We start from the raw sequence: 20,864 nt of genomic DNA, 5'->3' as shown, positions 1-20,864 counted from the left end.
CCCGCCCCCACCGCGCCCCGCGCCCAACGCCCCCGCCGCGGCCCGCGGGCCATGGAACCCGCCGAGGCCGGCGCGGTTCGAGCGCTCCCGTCCGCGCGTTCGGGCGCCTTCCCCCCGTGAGCCCGGCGGCGCTCGCACCGGGCCGCCCGCCGCCGGGCCGCTCCGCCCGCCCCCGCCGCCGGCCGGGCGCGCCCCCGCCCCGGTGCCCGCGCGTGCGCGCCCCCGCCGCCGCCCGTGTGTGTGTGTGTGAGTGCGAGTGAGGGGTGGTCCGCCGCGCCGACGATGCCGCGGGGCCGCCCCCCGAAGCCCAGGGAGAGCAAGGCGCGCGGCGACTCCGGTAAGGCCCGGCGGCCGCCCTCCCGCCTCACCGCCGGCGGCCGGTGCGCGGGGCCGCCCGCCAGTGCCCGGATGCGGCGCGGGGGGCGCCGGGAGCGCCGGGGCGGGGGCGCGGGCCGCGCGGACCCGGGCCGCCGCCGCGACTGGCCGGGCGGGCCGCAGCGCGGGCGGAATGATACGGGCGAGGCGGCGCGGCCCCTCCGCGCGCTGGGCCTACTTTCCTGGGCCGGGCGGCGGCGGCGGCGGGAGGCGGGAGGCGGGAGGCGAGGGCGCGGGCGGCCGCCCCCTCCTTCCCTGCCCTGCCCTCCCCCCGCTCTCCCCCGCTCTCCCCCTCCCCGTCCTCTCCCTCCGCCTCCCCCGGCCCCCGCCCCCGCCCCGCGGGGCCGACGTGGAGTTGTGGGAAGCGCCGGGTCCGGGGCTCCCGCCGCCGCCCTGCCCGCGCCCTGCGCACGGCGCCCCCGCCCGGCCGCCCGCGCTCTGAGGAAACTGAGGAAGCCAGAGCCTGGGCGGGGCCGCGGGAGGCCCGGACGGTTTCCTCAGTCATTTGCACTTGGTGGTGGTTCGCTGAGTTCACAGAATAACTCGGGTTTTGTCTTCAAGGAAGTGGGCAGGGGGGAGGCGTGCACGGAACGTCGAAGCAGGCACACGGACGGGGCAGCAGGCCCTCGTCCCCGTCCCCTCCTTCTCCCCTCCCCTCTTCCCCCTCCCCTCCTCCTCCTCCTTCCCTCTCCCCTTCTCCCCTCCCCTCTCCCCCATGCACCCCCCTTCCCCCCACTCCCCTTCCCTCCTCCCCCTCCCCTCTTTCCCCTCTCTGGCCCTCGTCCTCTCACCTCTCTTTCTCCCCCTTACCCTCTCTGCCCTCCCCTCTTTTCTTGCTCTCCCCTTCCTCCTCCTGTCTCACCTATCCTCCTTCCCTCTCACCCTCCTCTACCCCTCTCTCTCCTCTTCCCCTCTCTCTCCTCTTCCTCTCCCCATCCCCCTTCCCTTCTCTCCTCTCCTCCTCCTACCTCTCCCCTCTTGCCCTCTTCTTTCTCCTCACTTCTCCTCCCCTCCCTTTCGCCTCCCTTGCTCTCTTCTTCCTCCCCTCTTCTACACTCTTTTCTGTCCCTTCCCCCTCCTCTCCTTCCATCTCACCTCTCCTTTCCTCCCCCTCTCCCTTGTCTCCTCCTTCCCTTTGCCGCTCCCCCCAACCAGCTGGGTGGGCCTTCCTGTGCTGCTGGCCCAGTGTGTGCACCTGCTGTTTGGGGTTGAGTGGAATGATCAGATACAGGGCAGTAGTTTATTTCTAGCCTTTGAAAACACTTTGCTAGTACTTAGTCCCAGCACTCCTAGTGCTGAAGGGCCACCAGTCTGCATAGGAATGTGTGTGCCCTGACTTCCATTTAGTTCTATTTTTATTTAACTGGTTACTTAGGTTAGTGACTCTTATCCTTTTCTTTAGCGGATAAGTAAACTGAGGCTCATTACAAAAGAACAAAGGTGCCCCAGAAGACATGGGGCCTGGAAACTACAATGGGATGTGTTAGTTTTGTCCTCTGAAGGGGATAGGAAGAAGGAGGTAGTGTGTGGGAGTCCATGTGAACTTACTAGCGGGACATATCGAACTAGAAACTGTACTTGCTGGAGTTAGTGTGGCCTTAGCAGATGTGAGTTTCAGCAAGAGTGTACACACTTCCTGTTGCCTGTATGGACTACTTGGAGAAATGCTGGGGCAATGATACAGGTGTGTGGGTTTGTAGTTGGCTAGTAACTGCTCAGAATTCTGATGAATGGCTGGTGGTGCCGGGAAGGAGGTCTTTATTGTCTCTCACTGCTTTGGTCTTGGCCTTATTTTGTTCAGTGTTTACGTTTATTTTGTTGTTGACATGCCTCTGCCAACCATAATGTGAGGTGCGGTGTCTCACGGTTGCTTGGAAGAGGCTTAGTGTAGAGAAAGCATAAACCGCACTGACAGGCTGGGGACTCCTCCCGCAGTTTTCCCATCCTGCCAGTGGCATCCTGTCGCCTGGTGTTTCAAGCCCCAAAGGGAGAACGATTCCGTTTCTATTACTCCCCAACACACTTCCTAATTAAGTCTTGTTGCTTCTGCCTCAGGAATGTATTTCCAGTCTGCTCTGCTCTGTCATCGCCAGGGTCACCCCTGGCCTGGCCTCCTCTCAAGTGGACTGCTGGCTTCTGAGAGAAATCATCACTCATCAGCCTGGGTGATCTTTCTGATTATAAATCAGATGGCCACACCTTACTACAGCTCTACAGTGGAGTCCTCATCCCTTTCTTTAACACAGATGTGCCCCTGCAGGGCCCTGACAGACCTGGCCTTCGTCCTGCTCTTGCTCCTCTGGCATGCTGCAGTCCTCTGTGTTCCTTGGTGCACACTAGTTTTAGTCTCAGGGCCTTTGCTATTTTCTATTCTGAAAAATCATCTCCTTTTGTTCCTTCTGTGGATCCCAGTGCTTCAGCTTCTTCAGAGAGGCTGTCTTCCCCTCTTTCCCTCTCCTGCTTAAAAGCAACCTTTATTTTTTCTTTTTGAGACAGTCTCACTTTGTTGCCCAGGCTAGAGTGAGTACCGTGGCGTCAGCCTAGCTCACAGCAACCTCAAACTCCTGGGCTCAAGCGATCCTCCTGCCTCAGCCTCCCTAGTAGCTGGGACTACAGGCATGCGCCACCATGCCCGGCTAATTTTTCATATATATATTTTTAGTTGGCCAATTAATTTGTTTCTATTTTTAGTAGAGACACGGGGTCTCACTCAGGCTGGTTTCGAACTCTTGACCTCAAGCGATCCGCCTGCCTCGGCCTCCCAGAGTGCTAGGATTACAGGCATGAGCCACCACACCAGCAACTTTTAAACCAGTTGGTCACTACCACAGTGGTTCTCAAAGTGTGGTTCATGGACCCCTGGGGGTTCCCCAAGATGCTTTCAGGAGTCTGTGAGCTAAATAATTTCATAATGAGATGAAGACTGTTTGGCTTTTTCACTTGGTTAACATTTGCACCGATCATATAGAAGCAATCCTGGGTACAACTGCTGACACGTTAGTGCCAATGAAAGTGGTGGTGGCACCAAGCTGTGAGGCTACATTATCTTCACATGTTCCAGTCTGAAATAACATTTTGCAACACAGTGAATTCAGAACTAGATACGAGAATCCAACTGTCTAGTACTAAACCAGACTTAAAAAGATTTTTGCAAATGAAAACTCTTGTTGCTATTTTTTGGAAAATATACTTTTTAAATAAAAATATGTATTTATGTTAACATGTAATAGACTTATTTTTAAATGAGTAAATCTTTGAAAATGGCTGTTTTAATTTCTAAAGGGCAAATATCAATAGATACAGCCTATATAAATTAAAGGCCTATTTAAGAATGTAAAGGGGTCCTGAGACCAAAGCGTTTGAGGCCCATTGCTCTATCAGTTATTCGTGCCTTCTTAATACCTTTCTCATAACTGAAATTATTTTTATTGCTTTCTGTGTCACCCCATTATGAATTTTATTTGTAAGAAAACCCTGCAAGGTATATAGGGATTTTTCAGAGAGGAAAAGTGATTTGGAAGGTCCACTCAACTAGTAAGTGGCAGAGTTGGAGCTACCTTTGAGTCTGAAACATATATTTTGTTGTTCTGTTTGGTAAATTCATTGATTCAACAGCTATTTCTAGAGCGCTTGCTGTGATAGGTGGGCACTGTGCTGGTGCTGGTGTACAGAACTGACAACAGACGTGATGATCTCTGTGTGTACCACGATGGTAGGAACGCTGTTCTTGGCAGGAGGTAACAGGCACTTGAAGTCTGGGCTTCCTGGAGAAATGATGTTAAAATTGAAACCTAAAGAAATGAGTATGAATAGACTTAGTCTAAAACATTTCTTGAGGAATCGTTGGCATGGGACAAAGTAAAGAAGCAAGCCTCTTCTGTGGACTGATGGGGAGCTCTTACTGAGCGTTTGCTTGCTGTGTGCGGGCACTGCTCTCGGGCTGTGGGGTGAGCGAGACAGGCCTTTTTTCTTCATAGTCATTTTAGTTTGCTCGTAATAAGCAATAATGTTACCTCGATGGAAACAACATTTTGGAATCTAATATGACTTCTATCTGTTGTTTCCAATAGAATGGTGCAAAATTTTTCTCCTTCAGCTTGCACCTTTAGTTGGCCTCCTGCGGATTTTCTTTCTTTCTTTTTTTTTTGGAGGGATATTTGTAATACTTAGTTCATTTCCAGAGAGCTGAGACAGGCAGAGCTTGAGCCAAAGGCATGAACAAGTCCTTTCTTGATTACCAATTTAGGCTAAAATGATTTTCTCTCATGAATTTAGGAACCTACGGGCAGGGCACTAGCTTGATAAATTGGGGGTAGCAGGACTTCACCTTCTCCAGAGGCTTCAGGGGCCATAATGCCCTCAGGCTTCAGTACTTGCTTCAGCATGGGCCACAGTTAAGGGGAGACAGCTTCTGCTTAAAATAGTAACCTTCCAACAATATCAAGTTTCTATCCAAGGATGAAAAGATTTCTTCTTAAAGGAGCACCCTCCACTCTTCATAGTTGAACTTTTTAGGTAGGTAGAAACTTGGGAGTCTAGTATTTTGAAGGAAGTGTGATTAGATAACCTCTAAAGATTTTATAGTCATGGAATAAAGTAGTGACTTAACGTGGGTTTGAAATCTTTGTCTTTCACACAAAACTAACTTGGGAAAAACCATAATTCCTTATTGGATAAAGTCAGTTCCACAATGTGTGTTATATGTCAAGCTGTTTACATTGTTTCTATGCTCAAGGAATTGGCAGTGTTTGGTACACGTTTTTAGTCATAGAACTCCTTTTTTTCCCATGAACTGGTGTTTGGGCAAGGCCCACAGCAGTGGTCCCTACCCTTGGCAGCTGCACATGCAATGGAATCTCCTGGGGGAGCTTTTAAAGATCCCAGTGATCAGGCCCTACCCAGACCCATCCCATCAGAGCTTGGAGGGGTTGGGGGCATCTTCAGAGTTTGAAAACCTCCCCAGGTGGTTCCACTGTGCCTCAAGGATGTTCTGGTTGAAGAGAGGGAGGTCAAGCGATTTCAAGACAGCCTACACCTTTGAGGTGCCTTCCCCTGGAGTATCTCTCAGTGTGGTTGAAAAACGTTGCTTTAGTGGATTAAAATTAAGGATTTGTGTAACCTGATGAGCTGCCATGAACAAAGACTCTGTGCTCTTAATACAGAAGTCAAAACCTCAGCTGTCTGTAGGTCAGACAGGTAATACAAACTAGGGAAGCAGTTAAAAGTAACAGGTGGTAGCTAGCCTGGGGCTTGGGGAGAATTGCAGAGCTGTTACTTTGTCCAAAGGGCAGGCTCCCACTCTGCACAGTTAAGATGTTGCCCTATCTTGAACATCAAGAGAAGCCAGAAATGTGTGTGTTTACTTGAAACCTCTTTATTATAATATTTAAGTAATACTTTAATTGAATAGAATATTTAAATGGGAAAGTGCACACATTTTAAGTGCCAAGCTTCATGAGTTTTCCTGTGTAACCAGCGCCCAGAATGGGTCAGTCCCCCACTGCTCCTGCTGCCCTCCTCCCACTGCCCTGGCTTCCGATTCCACCAGTAAGTTTTACCTGTTTTTGAACTAAATTGAATTTGAGAGCATGAACCCACTTGTTTCTGGCTTTATTCAGTTAGTATTTATTTTTATGAGGTTATTCCTGCTATGCAGCAGAAATGTGTTCATTTTGATAGTATTCCATTGTATAAACATACCATCAGTTATCCTTCTACTCTTGGTATTATATTTGGGTTATTTCCAGTTTTTGGCTCTTGAATAAGTGCTGCCACAAGCTGTCATGCATTTCTGGGACGTAGTGGATACTGCCAAACAGTTTTTCAGGGTGATTGTACCAGTTTCTCTGTTGTTAACATCTTGCGTTAGTGTGATATTTTTGTTTTATTTTTAATGAGCCAGCACTGATACATTGTTATTAACTAAAGCCTATAGTTTACTTTAGGATTTTTCTCTGTTGTACATTCTGTCATTTATCTGCCATACAGTGTCACACAGTAGTTTCACTGACCAAAAACTGCCCTGTACCCCATCTGTTTTCCCCTCTCTCCTGGACCCCTGGCAACCATGTTTTGATTATCTGCATAGTTTTGCCTGCCCTCAGAAAGTATGTAGCATTTTCAGTCTGGCTTTTACTTAGCAGCATTCATTTGCATTCATTGCTTGATAGCTCATTTCTTTTTATTGCTGGATAATATTCCATTGTATGGATGTACCGCAGTTTGTTTATCCATTTATATCTTGAAGAACCCTCTTGGTTCTCTTGGTGGCTTCCAGTTTTGAGCAGTTAAGAATAAAGTTGCTGTAAAGGTCTGTGTGCAGGTTTTTCTTGGACATATGTTTTCAACTCATATGAGTAAATACTGAGCACTTTAATTGCTGAGTGTATTGTATAACCGCATTTAGTTTTGTAACAAACTGCCACACTGTCTTCCAAAGTAGTTATGCCATTTGTATTCTCAGCAGCCATAAACTAGAGTTTCTGTTGTTCCATATCCTCAACAGCATTCGGTATTAATCAGTTTTTTGGATTGTAGCCATTCTCTTAGCAATGTAGTTAGGGTATCTCTCGTTTTAATTTGCAATTTCCTGATGACATATGTTGAGCATCTTTTCATAGGCTTATTTGCCATCTGTGTATCTTTTTTGGTGGAGGGTCTTATGCCTTTTTATTATTGATTCATAGGAGTTCTTTATATACTCAGGATATGAGTTCGTTGTACTTTCCTATTCACTCTTTTAAAGATATCTTCTGATGAAAGAAGTTCTTAATCTTAATGTTGTCTAATTTGTCAGTACTTTCTTTTATGTTTTGGGGCCTATTTAAAGAACTTTTGACAATTGACATTATCCTGTGTTTTCATCTACACTCTGAAATTGATTTGCAGAGAGGAAGGTGACATTTTTTTTTTTTACATGTGGCTATCCAATTTATCTGCACTATTTGTTGGAAACACTATCCTTTTTTTAACTTAAAAATTTTTTTTTTTTTTTTTAGAGATAGGGTCTTGCTCTGTCAGCCAGGCTGGAGTGTAGTGGTGTGATTCTAGCTCACTGTGGCTTTGAACTCCTGGGCTCAAGCAATCCTCCTGCCTCAGTCTTCCATAGCTCTGGGATTACAAGTGTAAGCCACTGTGCCTGGCCTGTCTTTTTACTGTTGTTGTAAGGATTTTTTTTATGTATTCTGAATACTAGACCCTTAAAATAGAAAATAGATACATGATTTGTGAATATTTTCTCCTATTAAATAGCTTGTCTTTTCACTTTCTTGATAGTGTCCCTTGATACACAAAAGTTTTAATTTTGATGAAGTCTATTTATTTTTTCTTTGGGTTATTTGTAGCTTTTTGTGTCATTTTTAAGATACAATTGCCAAATCCACAGTCATGAAGCATTTCCCTTCTGTGTTCTTATAACAGTTTTATAGTTTTAATTCTTAAATTGAGGCCTTGATCCAATTTGAGTTAATTTTTATATGTGGTGTGAGGTAAGGTTCTGAATTCATTCTTTTACATGTGTATATCTACTTGTTCAGAACCATTTGTTGAAGAGAAGCTTCTTTTTTCATTGAATGGTCTTGGCATTCTTGTCAAAAATCGATTGATGCTAGAGGTATGGGTTTATTTCTGGACTCTCACTGCTGTTCCACTGGCCTGGCTGTCTGTTTTTATGCCAGCACCATACTGTTTTGATGTGCCCATTACTTTGATTTGTCAATTATACTTTGTACCAAGATACATTAAAATAAATATATAACCGTTAGAATTGTTAGTTACTCTTGCACCACCTAAAGTCACCTCAGGAATTGCTGGTGGTACATACATGTCATACTTTGAGAACTCTGTGTCCGTTTTTAGGAAATATGTAATTGTGCATTACTGAGCCACATGCTAAAGCCATCATGCCTGTCATTGTGTTCATCAGCTTGAAAGTGCTTGGCAGAGAACCTTCAGCAGATGGGTTAAATAAATGTCAGATGCGGAGTGAAGTACATAGGTTTGAGGCAGAGCAGTGAACAGAGACAACTGTCTTTATTGTGTTAATTTGCATAAAATTATTATTTAGGAGAGCATCCAGCCTTTGTATCCCATGACTAAGACAAGGGCGTTATTGGCTTTAAGGAGATTATGCTTAAGTAAATATTAGGGGCTGCTTACTGTGAAAAATAATGCATGGTATATATAAACCTTTAATGCCTTCCTAACTCCAGGACTTCACTGTGGTTGGGGCAGTGCAGTGGCGGGTGGGAGATAATGGAAGTTCCAGGGCGTGACTCCCTGTGGAATTCTGGTTCACCTTGTAGGCAGGAGTCGGCAAACTTTTTTTCTGTAAAGGGCCAGGTGGTAAATGTTTTAGGCTTTGTGGGTCATACAGTCTCTGTTGAAGCCTGAAAGCTGCCCTAGGTAGCGCGTAAGCAAATGGGCTTGGTTGTATTTCAGTGACACTTTGTTTACCAAGAGGTTAGGCCTTCACTAGTTGACTCTAATCCAGAGGAAAAGATAGGAATAGCAAGTTGTATATTATAGCACTTTGCTTTTGAGTAAACTAAGTTGATATATAACACACAGAACAGAAATTGTGGTCAGCACAATGGATTTTCACAAAGAACTCACTCATGTAATCAGCACCCAGATTAAGGAGCAGGATGTTAACGGCAGCCTGAGAAAGCCGGTGTGCTCCATAACAGGCAGGACCTTTGCCAGACTAGCCACTGTCCTGATTCCTAACAACATGGGTTGGTTTTGCCTATTTGTCGAACTGTTTGTATAAAATGAAACTGTATAGATTATTTTCTTGCATCTTGCTTGTGTCTGGCTCCTTCTGTTGAATATGTGAGATTCACCCATGCTTTGTATTCTTACCCATGTGTTCTCATTGTTTGATGGTATTCTGCTGTATGAACTGCTCCCATGTATTTACCCATTCTGCTGTCGAAGGGCATTTGCGTTGTTTTTAGTTGCTGCCTGTTATAAACAGTGCTACTGTGAATATTTTAAACATGTCTTTTTGGTGCACATGCACACACATTTTTATTTGGGTTATACCTAGGAGTGGAATTGCTGGACTACAAATTATGCATGTATTCAGCCAAATAGTTTTCCAGAGCAGTTGTAGAAATTTTCACACTCTATAGCAGTATTTGAGTTTTCCAGTTGTTCTATATTCTCTTCAATATTCAGTACTGTCTTTTTTATTGTAGCCATCCTGATAGGTGTGCACTTTACTTTGTTTTTGCTGTGACCATGAGGGGTTCGTAACTTTAAAAAAAAGTATTTAAAAAATCGTTTCATGTTTATTCTGTAACTTAAATCTATGTAACAACCCTGTGAGATAGGATAGAAATCATTATCTTTATCTTTGTGTGATGAGTCAGCCTGAGAGAGAGATTATTGGTTTGTCAGAGACCCACAGCTGATAACTTGGCAAGACAGAGACTCACCCTTAAGTCCTCTGACTCCAAATCCTGTATTAATCACTGTCTTCCTTGTCTATGACATGTATTCATATTTTAATTTATAGATACCCATTTTCCAAGATACATGTTGTATTGAAAATGGGGACTGAATCTCAGAATGTACTCTCCACAGTTCTCTGTGGCACTCTTTAGCTCTACTTGGCCTAAAGGTAGATATTTGTGTTGTTTTAGCGCTCAAATAATTGTATATTTGTGGAAATGACAAATAGCATAATGACAGCAAGCAGAACAAGAAATTATTCTATATATAGACAATCAGTTGTTTGTATTATACTCAGGAATATGCTGCCAGGTCATTTCAGAAAGGCCCTATTACTTTTAGATCTTGAGCCTAGAATTCTCAGTGTTCTAGCTAGAAGGTGGTGCTGTTAGACTCTTCAGGGTTTTTTTTTTTTGTTATAATTTAATGTGCTGTAGTTTTTAAAAATTTGGATAATGTATGTGTAGTGCCTGAATGTACCCTACCCAAGTTAAAGTCTTTCTTTAGAAATAAAAATAGATAGGTAATAAAACAGAATTTCAAAGGAGGTTGATATTGATTTTAAAAATAATGAGAATGTAGAAATATGAAGCATGAAAAGAAAGACTTTACACAAATACATACAGATACTGACAAAATGAGCATTGAAAAGCATACCTGGGTATAGGTGACCCTGTTCCTGGGGAACAGTTTGCTGTAAGAATATGAGTGAACTTGCCATTATTAGGGACCATTTAATGGGTTTGTGAATTGGTATTTATCTTTATGTCACAGATAAATTTCTTATCATTTATCATGGTGAATATAAAAGTTTTAGAATATTACTATTTCATTAAAACTACTCATCCCTGTGATATTAACAAGGGTACATTTTCTTGGCTCCTAGCTGAATATATTTTATGCTGAAATAACATAAACAGTCTTAGGCTTACACATTAGTATATAAAGTTGTTGATAAATTCCAAGTTCATGTGTTGTTTTTACACTAGGCACAAAGTAGAAACTGGGGTTTCATCTCAGAAGCATAATTAATTAGGAGAGAGCCTTAGATTATTAATTGAAAAGTTAGTACTAGTTCTGCCTGTGGTTAATTATGTGATTTTGACCAAGCGGCTTAATTTCTCTGGTGTTAGTTTCCTTAGCTGTCCAACCAACAGGGCATGGACTGTATGACTCATCTTTTTCCCCCACATAAATTTTATTTCTCTTAAATTTTTTTTAAAAAAATTTTATTTTTAGACAGAGGGTCCTGCTCTGTCACCCAGGCTAGAGTGCAGTGGCATGATCACAGCTCACTGTAACCTTGAACTCCTGGACTCAAGTGATCCTCCCACCTTAGCCTCCTGAGTACCTGGGACTGTAGGTGCGCACCATCATAACTAGCTAATGTTTGTATTTTTGGTAGTGACGAGGTCTTGCTATGGTTGCCCAGGCTGGTTTTGAACTTCAAACCTCAAGTGATCCTGCCGAGTTGGCCTCCCAAAATGCTGGGATTATAAATGCGAGCCACTGTGCCTGGCTTTAATGTTCTTTGCATAAGTAATACATCATCATGGCTCAGAACTGAATGCAGGCATGCAAATTATGTGTCTTCCTTACCATCCTCCACCCATTCCCCTCAGTCAGATAGGTCTTTTACACAGGCAACCAATGCTGTTATTTTTTCTGTAGTGTTACAGTAATGTTTTATGCATATACAAGGAAATGCATGGTATATCTCTGCTATATCACTTTTTTTTTTTTTAAAGAAATAACATGCAGAACATACTAATTTTTCTGTGGAATACATTTTGGGAATTATTTTTCCCTGTTAGTTACATTTCATTTCCAGATGAGTGCCTACTTATTACTAAATACATTCGAATAGATAATAGCTAAGATTCAAAAAACGCAAGAATCTTCTCTGGTTCTCCCCACCTCTCTAGGTGCAGGTGGTTTTGCGTTGACAGGTGTTCCTGCCTAGAGGAAAGCAGGTGCTTAAGGCTGGTGCTGTTACCCTAGTTGGAGTATTTGGTCTGAGAAAGATTCTACAAAGAAAATAATGCAGACACATTTCAGCTAACTCCTGGGAACAACCAAATGGCTAAGGTATATATGTATAAAGTAAAAATAGTTGGAGGATACATAACAAGGTGGAAATAGCTCAGATTTCACATAGTTGATTCTGAGATGGAGGGCATGAGGCTGGGAGTAGGAATCAGATAAATTGGTCTTGGGAGCTTCAGAAACTGCTTGTCTGTCTCCACGGATTTAGCAGATATTTGTTAGGCACACGTTATGTGTCAGACTTTGTGAAGCAGAAAGAGTTCCTGGGCCCAAACACTCAAAGAATTTCACCTGATAAAGTCCAGCGGCGTTAAAACCTGAACACTGACACGTGGGAGGATCAAGTAGAAAATAGGAAGAAAAAGTAGAATCAAGTTTACAGAAGTAAAGTGGAGGAGAAAGAATAGTAGAGATTATCTGAAGTGGTGGCAATTTAAAGTATGGCGATAACTGTCGGACTCCCAGAGATGCACTTGGTAGCAGAGCGTGTGAGGGTGTTAGGATGAGGAAGCGGGAGCAGCCTGTCACCTGGCTGGGGCCAGGATGGCAGAGGAGGTGCATGCTGAGAGCAGAGAGGAAGAGCAACCATATCTGGAAAGATTTTTATTCAAAGCATAAACATAAAAACAGATACAAAGTTTGAGGGTTGGCTATGTTACTGTAGAAGCTGAAACTGATAGATCTCTCATTCTAATATTAAAAATACTTCATCAGGATTTACTGATAACTGAGCTCTTAAATGCACAGTGCTTCAGAGTTTGTCATGAGAAGCAAGTCTCAATGAAATCCATGGAGTGCTGTAAATGCAATAGGATTTATTGATCTTGGCTTCCTATCCCAGAGAGACATTTGTATAAGAGATCAACCCAGGGTCTTTAGATGAGGATAAAAGACCTTTGACATGAAGATTCAGCTGGTTAGCCTGGTTTGCTGGTCTTGATCTGGGGAGAAGAACAGTTTTTAAGGTAGCTTGTCTGGTCCCAACTCATGACAAGCCGGGCCTGAGTATGTGGAATGGTGTGATTGTGGAGTAAGGGAACTAGGGGTCAGGGTGGGCTGTGGGGAGATGGCATGCTCCCAATTGTTGGTGCACTTTTGTTCCCTCACCATCAAGAAGCATTGTCTTATTCATTCTGCACAACTCTGAGATAGGCTTTATTATTTTAAGGATAGTAGACAGACAGCTATTGCTATATTCTGTTTAGAATCTTTATTTATGTGAAGAGGTAGATTGCTAGTATCCAAATTCCTTTTTTTTTTTTTTTTTTTTTTGAGACAGAGTCTCACTCTGTTGCCTGGGCTAGAGTGCCGTGTCATCAGCCTAGCTCACAGCAACCTCCAACTCCTGGGCTCAAGCAATCCTTCTGCCTCAGCCTCCCAGGTAGCTGGGACTACAGGCATGTGCTACTATGCCTGGCTCATTTTTTCTCTATATATTTTTAGTTGGCCAATTAATTTCTATTTTTAGTAGAGATGGAGTCTCGCTCTTGCTTAGGCTGGTCTTGAACTCTTGACCTCGAGTGATCCACCCATCTCAGCCTCCCAGAGTGCTAGGATTATAGGCGTGAGCCACCGCGACCAGCCCAAATTACTTTTTCTAAAGGGAAAAAGAACTGCTCAAACATTTTCTGATCATTGCGCAGTCAGTTTTTGTTTAATTTTGATAGTAAATTTAGAGTTCTTGGTAGCAGAAAGGGTCAATAGTTAAAGTGAATGGTGGTCATATTTTTATGTATAAGGTGACTGTCTGGGTAAACTGCCTTAGAATTCTACATATGAGTGCCCATCAGGCCAGTGAAATCCCACAGTGATTACCCCTGTCTTCTCAGGAGGCAGAAATACATAGCTGAAAAATGTTGTTCTGGATAAACTCTTAGATTTGATAATGGCTAAATGCAGGCCGCTTTGTGCTTGTGTGTGTGTGTGTGTGTGTGTGTGTGTGTGTGTGTGTGTAGGAGGGCAGCAGAGAATACCTATTCTGATTTGGGAGACACAGGAATGTTTGCTGTCAAAAATCTCATGGGAAGTTCTCCTTTTAGCTGCCTTTAAAACATTCAGCTGCCCTCTGGAGGGCTGTCGCTTTAGGAAGCCGCCATTCATTCCATCCCATCTTCCCCTGAGCAGTATGATGGCCTCTGGGCCTCAGAGCCTCCTGGGACAGTGGAGGTGTGGGCAGGCACATGGCCTGTCCTGCAGTTTGAGCAGGGTCCATTCTCCCTGCAGCCTAGCCTTGGCCCCCCTCAGGTGACAGCCTCACCTGAGGACACAGGAATCTAGTAGACTTCTTCGGAACAGCATACACTCTGGGGACCGAAAGTTTGGATGAACTTGAAGACGTGGTGGAGGGAAGGGTTTATTTTGAGGCCCAGGAGCTGCCTAGAAAGAGCCAACTGAGCTGAAGGAAAGCAGAGGAGGTGTGGCCTGCACAGGCCCCACCTGGCAGGAGGCTGGGCAGGGTCTTCCCCAGCGGAGAAAGAGCCTCCTGTGCGCAGCTGTGCTCCCTGGGCAGAGTGATAGCCAAAGCTTTGGATTGTAAAATTATGCTCAGTGTGGGCATTCAATTGTTTGTTTTTATACATTTACAAATAAATTATTATTTTAAGTTTGTCTTTAAACCAAATTTATATTATCACTGTTTGGATGGAGGGACTTTTGAAAAAGTAATTTGTTGTTTTGAGCTTTGTTAAGGAGAAAAGATAAAAAAAAAAACTTTATCTGGAAAAGCCTTAATTCATAAGTGAAACGACGTTGGTTTTTCAATTTTAAATGTAAAGTTCCACGTCTCAGGATTATCTATCAATTGCAATAAATTAAATCCCTTCTTATTTTTGACTAACATGTTAAATAGTTTCAAAATAGAGTCTGTGAAAATTGTTTTATTCTACATCTTGATATCTTGACATAGCTTTTTAATTTTGCATTTTAGAAATTAAGTTGAGCTCTTTCATTAGTGTATTCAGCCTTTAGGTTAAAACACTTACTAGTGAGTTTTTTTTTTTTTTTGAGACAGAGTCTCACTCTGTTGCCCAGGCTAGAGTGCCGTGGCATCAGCCTAGCTCATAGCAACCTCAATCTCCTGGGCTCAAGTGATCCTTCTGTCTCAGCCTCCCCAGTAGCTGGGACTACAGGCATGTGCCACAATGCCCGGCTAATTTTTTTTATATATATTTTTAATTGGCCAATTAATTTCTTTCTATTTTTAGTAGAAACAGGGTCTCTTGCTCAGGCTGGTTTCGAACTCCTGACCTTGGGCAATCCTCCTGCCTCAGCCTCCCAGAGTGCTAGGATTACAGGTGTGAGCCACTATGCCGGGCTGTTAGTGAGTTCTTGAAACACAATTTTCAACAGATATTTTTCTTGTTCCTTTCTAACCTCCAAACTATTTCTTACCATACTAGAGACTTTTCCAAAGGGAATAATATATCAATTGATATGATCCCAACCAGCATTTTATTTTGTCTGTGGAATCATAAAGCATTTTGCTATTAGTTTCAGTGTAGAAATTTTGAAAGTATGATCTTTGAACAGAATGTGAATATGGTTAAGGACATATAGAATAAAAATTATGTATATCTTTTTCTTAGTGGATTCATTGTTGTTGTGTATGAAGCTGCAATCTTTTGAATTCCATTAGCATAACCTAAACCTGGAATTTGCCTTTTCTCAAGGATCTGTTGCTAAATTCCTCTAGCTGTCTCTGCTGCATCTCCTACATCCCCCGTTTATCCCAGCTCCCCTTCTTTGGGATTGCACAATCCTTGCTAAGAGGGAGATTCCACCTAGGCCAGGAGACAGGGCAAAAACTGGAACTGCAGGCTGTTTTCTTAAAGCAGGGATTTAAAGGTTCATAGAAAATGTTGAATGCCTGTGTTTACCACTCGGGCTTTTGAGAAGTAGGGTCTTTCTTGAGCTCCTGGGGTCTTCAGCTTAACCCCCGTTCTACTCTCAAATTTCTGAAGTCTAATATTTTTGGACCAAATTTGATACAAAGAGTTGTGTGCAATATATTTCTAGTCTTTGTATAGTTAAGGTGTATTGTATATTTATGCCCAAATGATAGACCTGGAGTATATTGACTTATTTTAAAGAATTGTAGAGATTTAGGATATCTTTTACGACATTCTTCACAAGTTTTGTGATTGTTCTGTGATATGTTATTTGTCCTCTTTAGTCTTACTTGAAAGTACTTTTAAGATTAAAGCAGTTTTACCTGGGTGGGTTTATAGAAACCCTTTGTGAAAACTGACGACTGTCCAAGACATTGCCATCTCTTGTCTTCCTAAGCCGTGACTATATGAGAGAACAAAGTTTTTTCTTTCTGACTTGCAGCACTTTTCATAGATAGCTTGATAGTGAATTAGCATTTAAAGGCTTTAATATTTCTTCTAGAGTTTTATTTACCTAGTGATTTAAGAAACAATGTATTATTGATAGACTCACAAAGTAGTTTGGAGGTGACATGCCTCCAGGTTGTAGTGACTTTGAAACAATATTAAGGAGGTGTGTAAGGTTTAAGAAACAACATCAAGGGGTGTGTGTGTGTGGCCTCAGGAATTTAGTCTCAGGTTTCTAAAAATCCTGCCAACAAGAACTTAGAATTCTGTAGTCCCTGTTTCAGTCATCTCAACACTTCCATTTCTAACTTTAAAACAAAGCATGTCCATTTCTAAAATTCAGTCTATCATTAATTTTATACAAAGTCTCTCATAAATCTCTGACATATTTGGTTTTTAAATAATAACCAAATAATTTAGTTTTATTTATGTAATAAGAATAACACCTGGTATTTATTGTCTATACTTATGCAATTTTATAGATGGAGTTTTAACATTGAATGCGGAGAACACTAATTATGCCTATCAAGCTCCAAACTTCCATAAATGTGAAATCTGTCTGCTATCTTTTCCAAAAGAATCCCAGTTTCAACGCCACATGAGGGACCACGAGCGCAATGACAAGGTATGTATTGTCAGAAGGGCTATCAGGAATGTGAGCGTTGAAACTGGAGGTATTGTAAAAAATCAACACATAAAATCAAAACTTTTCTTACCATTAGGTTCCTAAATTGTAGAACATTTTGTATTGTACAAATAAATATTTCGGCATTTTGTTTTTTTTTAGTTGTAGTTGTATTGCTAGCTATCATTAGATAATGAGAGAAAGTGAGAGCTTATGCTAGGGAGTCTATATATTTGTGTTATTTATGAGTGGACAAAGTGTTTTAGAAATATGACTTTTTTTTAGTAGTTTAAATTTCCTTATGACTGAACAGAATTGGTGTATTTTGAGGTATTCTTCTCTAGTAGGGAGTTTTACCCTTCAGTGGTCTTGTATTTTAAAGTGGTATTCTAGATGTTTTATATCCTATCTCAGCAGGATATCTTAAACAGAGATTTGAACCCTGTTTTGCAGTATGTCTTATGGGATAGGTCAAGAATTTTAGTGTCTTAATGGAATGATTTGCCTGATTGATGGAAAGTGACAGTTAAAACTATAATTAGAAAAGTGATTACTGACTTTTGTTTAGGTAGGAGAATGTAAGGTACTGAGTTATGTGAGACCAGAAAAATACCAGGGATCAGGCTTTGTTTTCAGCATGCATAATGCTTTTTAACTACAATAATATAATATGAACACCAATACCCACTGGCATTATTTCCTCAAGTTGACAATCTACAGATAATGACTTACTGCTCATTAGGGTTTGGATACTTCAGAGAGATACCAGCCATTATCTTTCTGCAAGGGGAAGAATACCTTCCATTTTGGGAAATTTTAGATTGAGATAAGAAACTCTGTTAAAACCTAGTAAAAATTTATAGGATTACTTGTTTTACTTCAAGTGATTTTGTTTATAACAGTGGAATTGGCCAGAAATAGAAGGGAAAAGTCCAACTTAATAAGTTGAAGTTACTCACATATATTTTCATAGAGATTACAACCCGATAAATTTATATGCATCATTTCTTATTAGGAATATTTTCTACATAGATGTGTTTTCATCCTCATAATCCTTTGAGAAATTCTATCAGGAGCTTTACTGTGTCCATTATGGATTTATTGACTTCAGGTCTGTTAGAGACTTCAGAAGTTTTTTAGTATCTATAGATTATGGTACTTGTTAATATTTTAATAACATTTATTGAACAAGCATCTGTGGAAAGATTGTATTTCAGTGGCTTGTTTACTTTTCTCTCCAAATAGCCACATCGATGTGACCAGTGCCCCCAAACTTTTAATGTTGAATTCAACCTGACACTTCATAAATGTACCCACAACGGGGAAGATCCTACCTGCCCTGTGTGTAACAAGAAATTCTCCAGAGTGGCTAGTCTCAAAGCGCATATTATGCTACATGAGAAGGAAGAGGTAATTGTAATCATTTTGCATATACTTTGTTAACTGGTTGTTAAAATACATCTAATCATTAGGAGGATTTTAGCTATAAACTAGTTTTAAAAGCCTTCTGTATAGATTTTTAGGAGCTAATTATCATTAAATTTGCCTTGACTAATCTCCAGTTCACTGATAAAATGTTTATCACAGTCAATACCTTAGGGTAGAGATGTTTTAAGACATCCACATTAGCTGGCAGAGGCCCCCCCACTTTTTTTAAAAAAAGAAATTAACTTTTGTAGGGTTCTTCAGTGGCCAAAAGTAATTTTTTTGCTTCAGAAGATAGAAGTGTAGTCTCCTTGCTTGGCTTTGGTTTGTCTGACCCGCTAGGGTCTGGGGGAGAGCAGAAATTCACAGTGGCCCGAGGCTGCTTGGTACATCAAGGCGCAGGCTCTTACAGGCTCCATGGGCCGCTCCATGGGCCATTCTGGGGACAGCTCTGAGGGTGGCAGGACCACAGTTCTAGGGCTGGGGGAAGTGCAGACACCTGTTGCTTTAAAAGTGTTAAAGAAAAACAAAAAAAAGAAATGCAAAGAAGAAAGAAGGAGGGAGAAAGAGGCATAACAGTTGTGTCTATAAGAAATCCTTATAAAAATTAAATCCCTGAAAAGAGAGAAAAATAGATAAATAAATAAATAAAAGTGTTCTCTTCCTGCTTCCCTCCCCTCTTAGGAAAATGTAAAAGTAAAAGGGAGAAAATAAAAGTCATGTCTAATCCTGAAATAATTACTGATAGCTATTTGGTATATTTTCTTCCTGAGACAGGATAACAGACACATTATTTAACTTGCATGTGCAGACGGTCCCCGACTTAGGATGGAGTGAAAGTGCTGCCGTTCAGCGGAAGCCGTACTTCTCCTGAGATGCTGAGCCAGCCACCGTCCCAGGCAGCCGGGGGTTTTCGGCTGCCAGTATTTTCACTTTGCAGTGGGTTTATCAGGACTTAATCCCATCCTAAATCGAGGAGCATCTGTATAAACTTTACATTCTGAAAATCGAATTCATACTTTCTCCATAGGTTTAGATATAAGTACCTTTAATTTTTATTTTAAAAGTTTATTTTTATCTTTTAAAATCTTATCATATAAGTAATTCATGTTTACTTTGGAAAAAATTAGAAACCAAAGTAACATTAAAAGCACCCAATACAAGGCTGGGTGTGGTGACTAATGCCTGTAACCCCAACACTTTGGGAGGCCAAGGCAGGAGGATTGCTTGAGGCCAGGAGTTTGAGACCAGCTTGAGCAACATAGCAAGACCCTTGTCTCTACAAAAAAAAAAAAAATAATAATCTCCAAAACAAAACAAAACACAGATGTTGGAATTTAAAACAGTTGAATTCATAGAAACAGAGTAAAATGTTGTTGCCAGATGTTGGGGGTGGGAGGATGATGGAGAGATGTTGGTCAAAGGCCACAAAGGAATAAGTTCAAGAGCTCTGTTGTATGTCAGTGGTAGTACAGTTAATAATAATGCATCATATATTTGAAAATTGCTAAGAGAGTATATTTTAAAAATATACCACAAATAAATGTTTGTGAGGTTATCAATGGAAAAAAGCCAAACTCTGTAAAATAATTTTGAAGAGATTTATTCTGAGCCAAATTTGAGGACCGTGACCCGGAGCCACTGCCAAGAGGCCTTGGGCAAGTGGACTCGTTGTGGCTGGGTTACAGTTTGGTTTTTATACATTTCAGAGACAGGGGTTCCCGGTAAAGCCATCAATCAATGTGTGGGAGGCATACATTGGTTTGGCCCAAAAAGTAGGGCCATCTCAAAGGGGGGGGCTTACAGGTTATGGGTGGGTTTAAAGATTCTTTAGATTATAATTGGCTAAAGATATGAAGTTTTGTCTAAAGACTTGGAATGTTTTAACATAAACTGTTTACCAGAGATAAGCCACCATTTGTTGCATAAATTGAGGAGGACCTGCAGGTGTGTCTTGCATACCCTTAGGCCTGTTAATGGGTAACAAAGGAAGTCTCCAAGAAGGGAGAGGGGCATGATAAGGCCTGTCTGACCTCCCTTCTCCTGGCAGGCAACTTTGCCCTAGAATATTCCTTTGGCCAGGAGGGGGTCCATTCAGTCAGCCTGTGTAAGGGGGTGAGCATTTTAGTTCACAGGTAATGCATATGTTAAATAGGTTGATTTAGCCATTCTGCAATGTATACATATACCAAAACATCATGTTGCACATCATAAATATATATAATTTTACTTGTCAATTAAAAAATAATTAATTAAAAAATCTTTAAAAAGCATCCATAATCACACTAATTCAGACTTTTTTATACATACTTTCCATAATAGTTTCTATGTTTAAAAAAATTTTTTGATACAAAAACAGGATTATGCTACTGTATAGACTATTTGGTAATCTACCTTTTCCTCATAATATATTGTAAATATGCCCTTCCTCTTCTCACTTATTATCATGAGTGTTTTCCTATACCAATATTTTAAATTATTAATACTTTATTAAAGTCTTCAGCATCTGGGCTTAAAATAATATTTAATCATTTTAATTATTATTTAACGTTTAAGTTGTTTATATTTTTTCAATATTATAAATTTTATAGTACATTCTTATA

At 41.7% G+C, this 20,864-nt stretch overlaps 1 protein-coding gene across 1 annotated transcript in view; it reads left to right on the top strand.

The window, feature by feature from the left end:
* The first annotated feature begins 216 nt into the window (after nucleotides 1–216).
* The window catches only part of ZNF236 (zinc finger protein 236), a 115,889-nt gene continuing 95,241 nt past the window's right edge, over nucleotides 217–20,864 (top strand). The window contains exons 1-3 of the mRNA XM_020282434.2: nucleotides 217–337; nucleotides 16,694–16,836; nucleotides 18,082–18,246. Coding sequence (XP_020138023.2) covers nucleotides 283–337; nucleotides 16,694–16,836; nucleotides 18,082–18,246 — 363 coding nt within the window. The 5' untranslated portion in view covers nucleotides 217–282. The remainder of the gene's footprint in view (nucleotides 338–16,693; nucleotides 16,837–18,081; nucleotides 18,247–20,864) is intronic.

This window comes from Microcebus murinus, chromosome 17 (assembly GCF_040939455.1).
Source record: "Microcebus murinus isolate Inina chromosome 17, M.murinus_Inina_mat1.0, whole genome shotgun sequence".
NCBI classification, from domain to species: domain Eukaryota; kingdom Metazoa; phylum Chordata; class Mammalia; order Primates; family Cheirogaleidae; genus Microcebus; species Microcebus murinus.
This window is presented reverse-complemented; position numbering and strand designations above follow the sequence as displayed.